The sequence below is a fragment of the Natator depressus genome, chromosome 20 (assembly GCF_965152275.1).
Source record: "Natator depressus isolate rNatDep1 chromosome 20, rNatDep2.hap1, whole genome shotgun sequence".
Classification (NCBI taxonomy): Eukaryota; Metazoa; Chordata; order Testudines; family Cheloniidae; genus Natator; species Natator depressus.
The window spans coordinates 23,135,354-23,148,134 of NC_134253.1; the positions used below are offsets into that span (position 1 = coordinate 23,135,354).

At 52.4% G+C, this 12,781-nt stretch overlaps 1 protein-coding gene across 3 annotated transcripts in view; it reads right to left on the minus strand.

Annotated features, from left to right (window-relative positions):
* The window catches only part of TRIP10 (thyroid hormone receptor interactor 10), a 72,528-nt gene extending 63,015 nt beyond the window's left edge, over window positions 1–9,513 (minus strand). For all 3 annotated transcript variants that reach the window (XM_074934935.1, XM_074934934.1, XM_074934936.1), the window contains exon 1: window positions 9,382–9,513. In XM_074934935.1, coding sequence (XP_074791036.1) covers window positions 9,382–9,405 — 24 coding nt within the window. In that variant the 5' untranslated portion in view covers window positions 9,406–9,513. The remainder of the gene's footprint in view (window positions 1–9,381) is intronic.
* Window positions 9,514–12,781: the final 3,268 nt, after the last annotated feature.

Consider the following 12,781-nt stretch of genomic DNA (forward strand, 5'->3'; position numbering starts at 1 on the left):
TCAGAGGGGGAAATTCGCCATGGGCCCCTCCTCACAGCTGCGGGTGGGAAAGGACCTTGAACAAGGATGGGGGTTGCGTCAGAGAGCCATTTATCTGGTTGGAGAGCATTTAAAGCCCCTAGCAAAGGAATGAGGACAGGATCAGATCCAGAAAGCCACAGCCCCTTTGTGCCCTTACATATCAGCTCCTCACATCTCCATCTCCAGCGTTTTGGCGGTTTAGATTGGCAGCAATTAACTTCCCCTGCTGTTGTCAGCACTGCAGAGCTGTTATAGCCTTTGAAACAAGCCGCCGTCCACTCTGCTACTATCAAAGAATGTCCACCCTGCTGCAGGAGAGATGTCAGACCCTCCCCTCCCTAGCACTGATTGCCAGACAGCATATGCCCTGTGGCAGTGAAAACACTCATGTGGGGGGGGAGGAAGGGGGGGACATAGAAAGGTTCAGGGGCTGACAGAGGGAGTGCACCTTGGGGGGGGGGGGGGGGGCTGGGGGGGAGAAAGAGGGTCAGTCTGCCCTTGGAGAGGACAGATAGAACAGGGAAGAGTTGTATAGTTCCAAGGCAACATGGTCAAGTAGATAAGATCAGAGGGAATCAGGACTCCTGGGTTCTTTTCCCAGCCCTGCCACCGACCTTGGAAAAGTCACATCCCCCTCACCTGGCCTCAGTTTCCCCTCCCTTTTGATTTATCTGTTTAGAGTGTAAGCTGTTTGGGGCTGCCTCTTAGGCTGTGTCTTCACTAGGAAATCGGCATACTACACTGGCACTGCCCTCCTAGCGTGGATGCAGCAACACCCGCAAAGCTGCACCTGGTACCACTATATTAAAATCCACCCTGAGCGAACCAAGCTGTGCCAGTTTTGCCGACATAGCTGCGTCCACACTTGGGGGTTCTGCTGGCCCAGTGGTCGATCAGGGGATCACACCTCTTCACAGAGCTGACTGACACAGCTTTGCCGGCAGAAGCCTGTCGTGTAGACACAGCCTTATCAGGGAGTCTGATCTCCCAGTTTGACAGTAATACAAATAATCATAATAAAATCAGGGTTTCAGATATAAAACACAAGTGACAGGATTTCTTGCTTAAAGGGCTGCCATCAATCTAAAAGCAGCGTCCTTTCCATCGGAATTCCACCCTCCTGTTGTTACAAGTCACACCCAAGGGTTCTTACAGTTTAAAGGTAGAAAAATGACACACACACACACACACACACACACAGCTGCTACTTGATGCATCTGAGAGTACTTGAATCTGGTCAGTTTCACCAGTTTTCGCCTGCAGCTGCCTTTTACACAGCAAAAAGGGGAAGGGAAATTCCTTTTTAAAAAGAGAGGACAAAAACTGTAAAACCACAGTAAACAGCAAGGAGAAGCTTACAAGCCCCTGAAGAGGTGAGGCTTCTGTTAACACTGAACATTGCCTCAACTACAAACTGGGGATAGGAATCGCCATGCTGGATAAAATGAACCATCCATCTCGCCCAGTGGCACTCTCTGCAGCAGCACCAGATGCTTAGAGGAAGGCGCAAGAAACCCCAGAGTTATTGGGGACCCGAGCGAGAGGTCAAGAGGAGCCTGGCCCTGGGGGGCAGGAAGTGTCTTTGCTGCAGAGTTAACTACTGTGATCAGCCCCCAGATCTGAGCAGCCAGCCAGAGTAGCCTAGGCCTCGCGTGAGCAGCCACCCTGCACAGCCCTAGCGTCATCCCCGCTGCTGGGTCACTAGGCCATCTGGGAGGCACATCCCATTATCCTCCGTGCTGCAGTACACTCCATGATTCTTCCCCTGGTGAATGGTGGGAGAACCTGTTGGTCCTCCTGGACACGCAGAGGAATTGTGGGCAGGTACCGCAGGACCAGCGACACTTGGGTGATTTTTAGCCTGTATCCCTCTGCACACTGGACGGGTTCTAGGCCAAGTGAAAGGTGTACCACCAGGCAGACCAGCTTGCCTGGGGCGAGATGATTGTGTGTGGATAAGAAAGTGGTGGGAATAACACCCAAGTAAGACCCTAAGTTAACTCTGCAGAGAAGAAGGTATCAGCCATCCTAAGGCAGGAGGATTCATGGCCCTACGTAAACTTTGGGGGTTTCGTTTTTTGTTTTATTATAAGCCAGGATGCTCTCATCCATATAAGTGCTTTCTTTTAAATCCTGCTGAGGTTTCAGTTAACAGTGTCTTGTGGCAATGAGTTCCACATGCCAGCTACATGTAATCTGCGTGGGGGGGGGGGGCACTTCCTTTTATTGGCTTGAACTCTACCACCTTTCAAGACATCCCTTAAAAGGGAAGCTCCTACATAGTTTAGATCCAACATTTATAACTACTTAAAAAAAAGTTTCACAGCAATTTGGCAGAAATCAATCTTTTTGTGACAGTTTGTGCACATTTTGAAGGGGTGGCGGGGGAAGGGGGGATCTTCCCATGCATGGTCTGCCACCAAGCTATCCCAGCAGGCACTGTTAACTAGGAAGCGAAACAGTCTAGAAACAGTAGTGAAACTGACTAACACAACTTCAATCTTCAAGCTGAGCGAATGTAAACTAGAGCTGTAAGAAACTGGATTTTAAGTAAGAGATTCAGGTGTCCTCACCTCCAGCGTCTCTAGCACACTTTGTTTTACAGGTGGGTGGAGAAGATTAAATGGACTTGCCCGAGGTCATGCAGCAAGACTGTAGCAGAGCTGAGGATTGAACCCAGGAGTCTGACTCGGAGCACAAAACCACACTCATCCAGAATCCCGACTCCTAGCTTTTCCCCCTCCTCCAGCGGCTACAGATTTCTGCTTCCCTTCAGAATCGTCTATTTCACCATACTTATAAAAAGCCAGCCGAGAAGTTTTTACCACTCCCTCCAAATGACTTTCAAGATTTTGGATCAAAGATAAGACAACCAGGCTTCAGAACAGGATTGATCTTGCATGCAGAAGATTTAGGAACCGAAAGCAAGAGGCCAAAAAGGTGTGGGGGGAGAAGGACACACATTTTAAGTCAGAAACATGTTGCAAAGTTTCCGAGTGGACTTAAAATTCAAAGCCAGGGGGATCATCACGCTAACATTCAGAGAGGTTTGAACTGCTAGGCACCAATTGGGTCTGCTGAGATTTGGAGAAGCCAATGCAAAAGGAACGCAGCACAAAAATAAAAATAAAAAGTTCCCTGAAAACTGATCCTGCTTTGCTGGAAGCTGAGACCTTGCAATAGCTGCTCGAATTGATTGTTCAGATGGCAGCAACCTGAAGTGACCCCACTTCCTCACCTCATCCCCTCTCACAGCATCATCTGGGGAAAGTAACCCACCTAGTAGCATCCCCCCGGAGGGGGGAGTACTTCGTGTTGCAATGCTCCCCTGATGGCTCCATGGGCTTGGACAGACTTTAAAGGGCCAGAGCTTCATTTACACGAAGGTCCCTCTTACGCCTCTCAGGCGGCCAAACGAAGCCTTAAAGTTGGCATCAATGTTAAAAGAATTTGGCGTGAGAATCACGTCCAGATTTCTCCTTAGCTTTCAGATCCAGGCTTGGGCCACATCGGGAATTAGCTGCGTTGGTGTTGCCAGGTCAAAACTGCTATTAGCCCAGCGGGTGCTGACCCCCACCTTGAAACCAAGGATTAGTCAGCACTGGCAGCAGCCTCAGCGTTTGGCTTCTTACCCTGTCCCGAGGCTCTGCCGAGGGTGCAGCTGCATTGAAAGGATAGGTGGCTTCCAGCCAGCTGGACCCCGGGCCAGTAGTGGCTTCGCAAGCGGCCTATCTGGCTGAGCTCGTGGGGAACTGTGGGATAGCGGCGAAGGACCAGCCCCATTTGTGTGTGGAAACACGACCCAGCCCCGCACTGGCACCGTGCAGCACAACCCTCCATGCTATTGAACGGGGCTCCCAGGAAAGTTATTCCAGAATGAGGTACGATTTGGACTTTCAGTGCTCTAGCTATTCTGGAATCAGAGCACCCACATGGGGAGTTTATCCAGATCAGCTATTCCGGCCAATTTCATCACGTAGACAAGCCTTTAGTAGTAAATTACAGTAGCACCTAGAAGTTTTAGCATAGATCAAAGCCCTGCTGGGCCAGGCACCATCCATGCACCTAACAGAAAGTTCCTACCCCAAAGAGCTTCTCAAAGGACACAAAGGAAAGATCCTTATTTTACAGATGGGAAACTGATGCACGGAGCAATTAAATGACTTGCCCAAGGTCACACAAGTATGCAGCAGAGCCAGTAATTGAACCCAGGTTTCTCTCATCCCAGCCCAATGACTTAACCACCCTTCTTCCCCACCCACCTCCCCCTGTCCTCACAAGCCTCGTAAGACTGGTACTAACCTCACTCAGCAGGGCTGGTTACTAGGTTGCGTTTTGATACAGTCCCTTCCGGGAAGGCCCCTCCCTGGTGTCAAATGCAACCCACATGCCACACATCACAGAGGCCAAGGACAGGCTTAGTCAGGGAAGAGGAAGCCAGCAATCCTATCCATCCGTGAAGTTGCACAACAAACAAGGGACATTAGGACGCAGCAGTCCAGCGCCCGCTAGAGAGGCACCAGAACAGACACAGCAGCAGGGCTAGCTCCAAAGACAGCCCACCCCCTGGGCCGGGACCAGTCCCCATGGGCCATTCAGACTCTGCTGAGGGAGGCAACAAGAGATGGTGCTAAATAGGAAAGTGGTGGGGGAGGTTGTATGAAGCAGACACCTGGGAACAGAACCAATTTGCCTAGTCACACGGCATAAGCGCTCGCCCCCCTGCCACTACCCATGGACTTTGGGGGCACCATGGGGATTGTTCAGTCTGACCTCTCGCAGAACACAACTTGCGGAGTCCCACCCAGCTGTGGGGCCTAGTGGGTAGAGCACTGGACCAGGTCTCAGGAGCCCTGGGCGCTATCAGCTCTGAGACGGGCCTGCTGGGTGACTTTGGGCAAGTCATGTCCCTGCCCTGTGCCTCAGTTTCCCCCTCTGTAAAATGAGGGTAATCCTGTGGCCCTTCCTTTGTAAAGCACTTTGAGGTCAGCTGATGGAAAGTGCTGTAGACCAGCTAGGCAATATTACTACTCCTGAACGAAAGCCACCCCTTCATCGCCACACGCAGGGCTAGTTCACTTCTTAGCAAAGAGACCCTCTGTGCTTCTAGGGCACCAGGGACAGTCTCAGGTTACCAGCCACAAGTTACAACAGTAGCTTCCCCGTGCACAGCCTGTCCTCCAAACATAGTTCCCTTCACAAATGACTAGACCCAGAGCTTGCATCCTTCGCTTCCTCTACACCCCCTTCCCCAGATGCATTGTTTTCCTGCCCCCAGTCAGCCTCTGATCCACACCCACCGCTTGCTTGAGCCTTCAAAGTGTGAGACAGTCTCCATGGTAACTAGGGCTAAGGCTTCTCCAGGCAGAAGCCAGATTCAATGGGAAGGGAGCGGGGAGCTCAGTGGGTTCTGCAGACACAGGAGAGACCACGAGACTTGCAAAAAAATGTACCATTTGCACCAAGCGGAAGACTAGCCCCTCCACTGCCACCCGCAAAGGTCTGGGGCAGGGCCCTAGCAAAAGAGACACACGCTGCTGGGAAAGGGGCTCTTGCTGGGATTCCTCCGCTGGAAGGACATCACCTCATGTCAGCTTAGAAGAGGAGCTCTGCAAAAGTGCCTAGTAAATAGGAAAAACCCCTCCCCATTTCCCCCACCCCATCTTCATGCCCTTCAAAACACAGAGCTGTCCCATCGCAAGGCATGGCGGGTTTGCTATGCGACCCTCTCCTTCCCGCCTCCGTCTGTTTGGGGTGTGGGGAGACTCCTCTTTCCCAGCAGAGGGAACTGTTGCCTTTCAGGGATGAGAAACTCCCACAGGGGTCCCCCCCAACAGCAGCTGCAAAACTTACCAGTCTTGATCATTTCGTTACAGCTGCTGTGGGCAGAGACGCCCTCCCTCCGCCGCACCAGGTCTCCTTGGGCTACAACATTTTTAAATCAAAACTCATCAACTCTGCAAAAGTTGATGGCTCAGGGTCATTCCACCCCTTGCAAACCTTCCTCAGGAATTTCCTACTTACTTACCCACCTGGGAGTGGACTTTCCCCAAATGTATTCAGAAAAGCAAGTGAGGGGAGGGGGGATTCCTTCAGCAGAGAAGGGGGGGAGGGGGGAGGGAGGCGATGCACCATTTCCAAAGGGTGTGTCACTCAAGGTAGCCACATCTACTCAAGACATACTAACTACGGAGAGCGAAACATCACCTTTCCCATTCAGAGCAGGCGAATTGGGTTTCTTAGACTTTCTTCTGAAGCATCTGGTGCTAGCCACTGTCAAGACACTGGACTAAACGGATCCCGAGCCAGATCTGGGATGGCAATACTTTTGTTAACCCCTTCGCCTTACACTTTGAGGGTGTGAACTTGTACAGAAGAGTCCATAACGCCAAGATGGACAGACGTGTGTGAGAACCCCCCAGCCCCAAGGAGAGAAACCAAACACGCTGGTGAACCCAGATGCAGCATTGCCAACGAGCAGAGTTTTCTCAAGACTGTCATGATCTCTGAGGCTTTTTTTTAAAGCTCCAATGTCTGGAACCAAGAAACTGCATGAGAATAATTCTTTTTCCCCATTAAAATAAAAGAAGGGTTCTAGCCTCCAGCTGCAGATAAAAGCCTGGAAATTTGAAGCTAATGCACCCTAAAGGCTCAGAAACTGGCAGGCAAACAAAGTGGCCCCACAAGTTATTTTTTTTAAAAAAGTTTTTTGGGGGGTTAACCCTCAGGGTTAGCAATGCTGCAGATGCATTGTTTGCAAGTGGCATCCCAGACTGGAGAGCATCGTACACAGCTTCCTATGGGAAGAGAGGAGAACATTGATCATATCTGCGTGTAGGAGGAGGGGGCAGAAAAGCCTGGCTTATTACACATTCTTCCACAAGAAGTTCTGGCCAGGCTGTAAACATGGAACATGCTTGATCCCGCTCAAGTCATTAGTTGAAATGGGCTCTCTTCTCCTCCCCCACCCAAAGCGCATAGATCCACAACTAAGACAGCCAAACAGAATACAGTAGGCCCTACGTAAACGCTGGATAGAACTGAGCAATGGATTAACAGATCACGCAGCGCTTTGCAGATATGAAGCAATTATTACTAGCAGGTATAGGTTCCACAGCCTCTTTCAAACACGGATTCAAGTCGTTTTAGGAGTTAAGCCTCATCATCCTTCTCTCCTCCCCAAGTATTAGCCCCACGTTATAGACAGGGAAACTGAGGCAAAGAGGTTACAGGACTTGCCTTCCCCAAATCTCATGGCAGAGTCAGGAAAAGAACCCAGGAGTCCTGGCTACCAGCCCTACCATGCTAGCCACTAGAGGCACACGCCCTCCCAAAGCTAGGGAGGAAAGGCAGGAGGAGTCCTGGCTGCCAATCCCCTGCACCAGCCACAACTCCTCCTAGAGTTTACAGTAGGATCCAGGAGTCATAGCTACCCCCTCCCCTGTGCTCACCACTAGGCACGTCACCTCCCAGAGCTGGGAAATAGAACCCAGGAGTCCTGTTCTAACCACTCCCGCACTGCTCAGGCATGCATTATAAAGGTGTCCCCATTTCATATAGGCAGGAGCAAGCCAAGATCTGTATGACAGACAGACAAGAGCAACAAACATCTGGGAGTCTCCATATTCCCCCCCCTCGCCCAGGGCAAGCACTCCCAGCCACAGTCTGCTTTTGCCCAGGCAGGGGTGGGCACTGAGAACTCCTCCCCCCTCCCCAAAAAAAACAACACAGGAGATTTTTTACTCAAGTGACCCAGCTCAAAGTAGATCTGATGCCTGTAGAAAAATTTGAGATTAACCAGATTAGAAGCAGACCAACTCCTTTCAGAGGCCAAGGGCAGTTTTTCAAATGCTTCCTACCCACCCACCCTGCCCCAGTGGCATTTGAACACTTTTGATAGCAGGGGCACTGAAAACCATGGATAGAAACTGCAAGCCAGGGGGTGCTACCGCACCCCTAGTTCCAGCGCCTCTGCCCCCACTGCCCCCTGGCCTAAGGGAAGCCATGATCCCAAACCGGCAGAGAAACTTCTGGAGCTTAACAACAAAAATGCTCCGGGGAGAAAACTACACAGTAGAGTTACACACACAAACTCTTAGCCCAAAGGACCACACAGAGAAGAAACTGACACACACAGGCTGGGGTCAGGAAGCCAAGTCTCCACAGAAGCCCCATTACAAACCCATCACAAGGAAGGGGTTGAACCAAAAGTGTGGTGCAAAAATGGATTGCAACCCCCCCACTACTGAGACAACATCCCCCCCAAAATAAAGTGCTTGCAGAAATGTATCAGTGTGAACACTTAAGATCTAGACTAGGTATGTTGCTTTAAAATCAGGGTGAGTCTCCATTTTTGTGATCTGGGAGCCACTGACAAAGGGGGTTCATACAGGAGGAATGGGGGGGGGTGGTAAAGTGCATCCCAGCAGTGTGCAACTCCACCATCCCAGAGGCTCTAAGGGGGGTTGGGTTGGGGGGATAAGTTACATGACATCACATATACACCCCAACCCACATGCCCCATTACAAGGCTGGGGAATTCCATACCCAGGAAGTGTGTCCATCCACTGGGGGAGGAAGGGGAAACACCCACCCCGACACCGAGAGCTGGATGGAAATAAGGGCTCTCCCCCCCCCCACCAGGGCTGGGAGAAAGTCAGCACTAAGATGGGCCAGGGGAGGGAGAAGCGGCCCCAGTGGAAAGGGGGAGAGGGGAACAGGGAGGTAAGAAGAAGGGAAGGGAAGAGCCAGAGGGGTTTGGGGGATGATCACAAGGAAAAGGAAATGGGGCTTAGATGGGGGAGAGAGAACCAGGATAGAGGAAACAGGCTCCCAGGAACTGGGGAAGGGACAGAACTGGAGGAAGAGGGAAATAATGGGGAGCCCAGACCGAGGATATGGGGGGACAAAGACAGAAGAAGCCTAGCCCAGGGAATGGGGGGGCAGGGTTGGGGGAAAGAAAGCCAATCCCAGGGGATGAGCGGGGGACGGCGGGCAGAGAGAGAAAGGGGACTGGGCAGGGGAGAGGAAGCCCAGCCTAGGGGGAATAAAACTGGGGGGCTTGCCCAGGGGCTCAAAGGGGGAAGGAAGCCCAGCCTTAAGGAAGCAGGAAAGAGGGAGGGAATTGAGGCAAGGGGAGACCAGCCGTGGGAGGGGGAGGGGTGTTGGGGGGCTGGCCCCGAGGGGGGGGAAGGGAAGGGAGGGGGAGGGGAGTTGGGGGGCTGGCCCCGAGGGGGGGAAAGGGAAGGGAGGGGGAGGGGAGTTGGGGGGCTGGCCCCGAGGGGGGAGGGAGGGGAGTTGGGGGGCTGGCCCCAGGGAGCCCTGCCCGGCGCTGGGGTCCCGCAGCCCGGCCCCACTCACCCACAGCTCGGTGCCCCAGTCCATGCTGGCGGCGCCCGCTCCCCCCGCTGCGGTCAGAGCGCGGCCGGGCCCGGATCCGCCGCCGCCTGCTCCGGGCTCACAACATCGCAGCGCGGCGCTGCCTCCTGCCGTGGGGCCGGGCGGCCCCCGCCCCTGCCCCCGCCCCCTGCGCCTTAAAGGGACAGGGACCCCGCCCAGCCCCAGGCCGGGGACGCCCCACAGCGAAGGGCATCCCCCCCTGTGTCCCCTATAGAGAGAGGGGAACCCCCCCACACTTGTGTCCCCTATAGAGAGTGGGGAACCCCACACACTGCCCCATAGCGAAGGGCATTCCCCACTGTCCCCCATAGAGAGTTGGGGACCCCACATTGACCCTTATAGAGAGAGGTGAAACCCCCCCCACACACACACACTGCCCCTAGAGAGAAGGGCTTTCCCCCACTGGCCCCAAGAGAGATGGGAGCCCCACACACTGCTGTTATAGGGAAGGGCACCCCCCACTGTGCCCTATAGAGAGATGGGAACCCCACACACTACCCCCTAGAGAGAGACGGGAACCCCACACACTGTCCCTATATAGAAGGGGATTTCCCCACTGGCCCCTATAGAGAGAGGAGGACCCTACACACTGACCCTATAGAGAAGGGCATCCCCCCCCCCCCCAAATTGTCCCCACAACCCCCTATAGGGAAGGGCATTTCCTACACCCTCCTCTGACACATCTGGCTCTGGCCATGGGATACCACCCACTTATCATGCTGACCAGGTTTGTCTCACCCTTTCCTTGTCGTGCCCCGTCTGTCTGGGTCCATCTGTTATCGCCTCTCTTATATTTGGCCCTGCTGTGCACTTCGCAGCTACAGCACTAAGGGGGCTGCTAAATCCGCACCCCCGAGCGCCGTAGCAGGGCCGACCCAACCCCAGGTGTAGACGCAGCTCGGCAGGTGGACGACCGCTTCTGTCGACCGAGCTATCGTCGCTCAGGGACGTGGGGGCCCTACCCCGATGGGAAAACCCCATCCGTTGCCATCCTCGGCCTCTACACCGTGGAGTTATGCCAGCATAGCTGTGGCACCATAACTATGCCGCTAGAGAGAGCGCCCAGAGCGTAGACGTGGCTTGGGATTGTGAGCTCTTTAGGGCAGGGGCTGTGTTTTTAGTCTGTGCCTCTACATCATCGAGCACTGCGGTGTCCTGGTCCCTGACTCGGGCCGCTGGTCACTGTGATAATACAAAGAACACATAACAGGCCGCGGACCATCAATTATGTTCCTCTATTGTGGCAAATTCCTTGGGATTGGGATTCCTACCGGTCAGCTGGAGGCAATTAGATATATACCCCATCCCTACTCTCAGACACCTTCCAACTGCTCCCCTCCCCCAAAAGGGTAAAATGACCCTATGGGTGGCAAATTAGACATGAGTTTGCATTGTGATACAGCAGGAATTTAGTACTTGTGGCACCTTAGAGACTAACCAATTTATTTGAGCATGAGCTTTCGTGAGCTCACGAAAGCTCATGCTCAAATAAATTGGTTAGTCTCTAAGGTGCCACAAGTCCTCCTTTTCTTTTTGCGAATACAGACTAACACGGCTGTTACTCTGAAGCAGGAATTTAATGGCCAGTGTGATCTGTGCTGTATAATGTAACCTGCTGTGTGGGTCTAGAGCCCCCTCTCGTGGCTGGTTCTTGTAAGAGGTTTAGGAGTCTGCTGTGGTGTCCATCTCGGTAGCTCAAGTGTTCCTGGTTCACCTGTTTCGCGGTGAAGGTGCTGGGTTCAAATTCTGCTGTTGGCCTGAGGCACATAGATAGAAGCATCACCACAAAGATCAGGGAGTTAATGGCCTCTGTACGGCTCGAGGGAGATCTAGTGCACAGGAGCTTGATTCTTGGGGTGGGTTTGTCTGTTAGCTTGCTTGCATGCTTGAAGATTATAGTGTGGTCTGTTTTGAGGGCTCTGTGCTGAGTCAACCAGCAGGCTAGGCTAGGCTGAGAGCTTCCTAACGAGGCTCTAGCCTGATGCTATCCCTTGGTCCATGACCCCTTTCGGATCCCTTGACAAGGAGGTGGGGCTAACTCTGGGAGAACAGGAGTTTAAAAAGCCAGCTCCTAAGCAAACAAGGGAGTTTTGAGTGGGAGTATGAGAGGCCTTCCTTCCGGGTCCGGTTTTTGAGCAGCGAGCGCCTCGTGACAGGGAGCAAGATGGAGTGAGCTACCCAGGTAAGGAGAGTTTAGCAGTGGGGCGGGAGGCCGACAGACTATAAGCTAACTACTAGAAGGGTGCTAGCAAAGCTTCCTCAAAAAGAAATAGGGGTGGGAGTAAGGAGAGAGAGAGAAACCCAACCCACCTAACAAACATATGCTAAACTTCCTAACAGTAATGTTCTCCCCTAAAAAACCCACAACCCTGGCAAGAGTAAAAATAATGCAGGCAGAAGTCCAGCCACAAAGCAGTTTATTGCATGGAATGCAGCATGGGCCGGTGATGTGTGTGTGCACACGGGACAAGCAGCTCACGGCCCGCAGAGACACAGTACGGGCTCTTGAGATCTATGTGGCTGAACTGGAGGAGCAAAAGGAAACAGAGAGACACCCAGAGGACACTTTCAGGGACACAATAGAGTGGTCCCACCCCCAATCTGACAGCTTCTGTTCTGTTATGGAGAATGAAAGTCTCAGGGAAGGAGAACATCAAGATGGAGCAGAGGGAGACAATTCCATAGTGGGGACCCTCTTCCAGATGAAGTTGTGGTATCCCCTTGCATCAAGGGTACCCCTCTGGGGGAGGGGACCCCAGTTACTAGGAAGATCCAGGTAATCGTAATGGGGGATTTGGTAGATAGTTGAGTTTGTGATGGCCAGGAGAACCACGTGGTAAATTGCCTGCTGAGTGCAAAGGTTGCTGACCACATAAGACATCAGTGCTGGTGAAGGTGGTACCAATGACATAGGGAAAGGTAGGACAGAGGTCCTGGAGGCCAGATTTAGGCTGCTAGATAAAAGATTAAGGTCAAGGACTTCCCTGGTGCCATTCTCTGAAGTGCTTCTAGGGTTTATTTAGTGGCATTATATTTTCTGTCTTATTATCCATCTCCTTCCGAATGGTTCCTAATGTTGTTAGCTTTTTTGACTAAGATGGGTGAACTAGAGTGCCCGGCATTAAATGAGGATATTGATATAATAGGCATCATGGAAACTTAGTGGAATAGGGTTAATCAATGTGTCCTGGTAAGACCAGGGTACAAAATACACAGCAATGACAGAGTAGGTCATGCCAGTGGGAGAGTGGCACTATATGTGAAAGAAAGCATAGAGTCAAAGAAAGTGGAAATCTTGAATCAACAAAGCTGTACCACAGAATCTCTATAGATAGAAACTCCCTCCTTGAGCAGTAAGAGT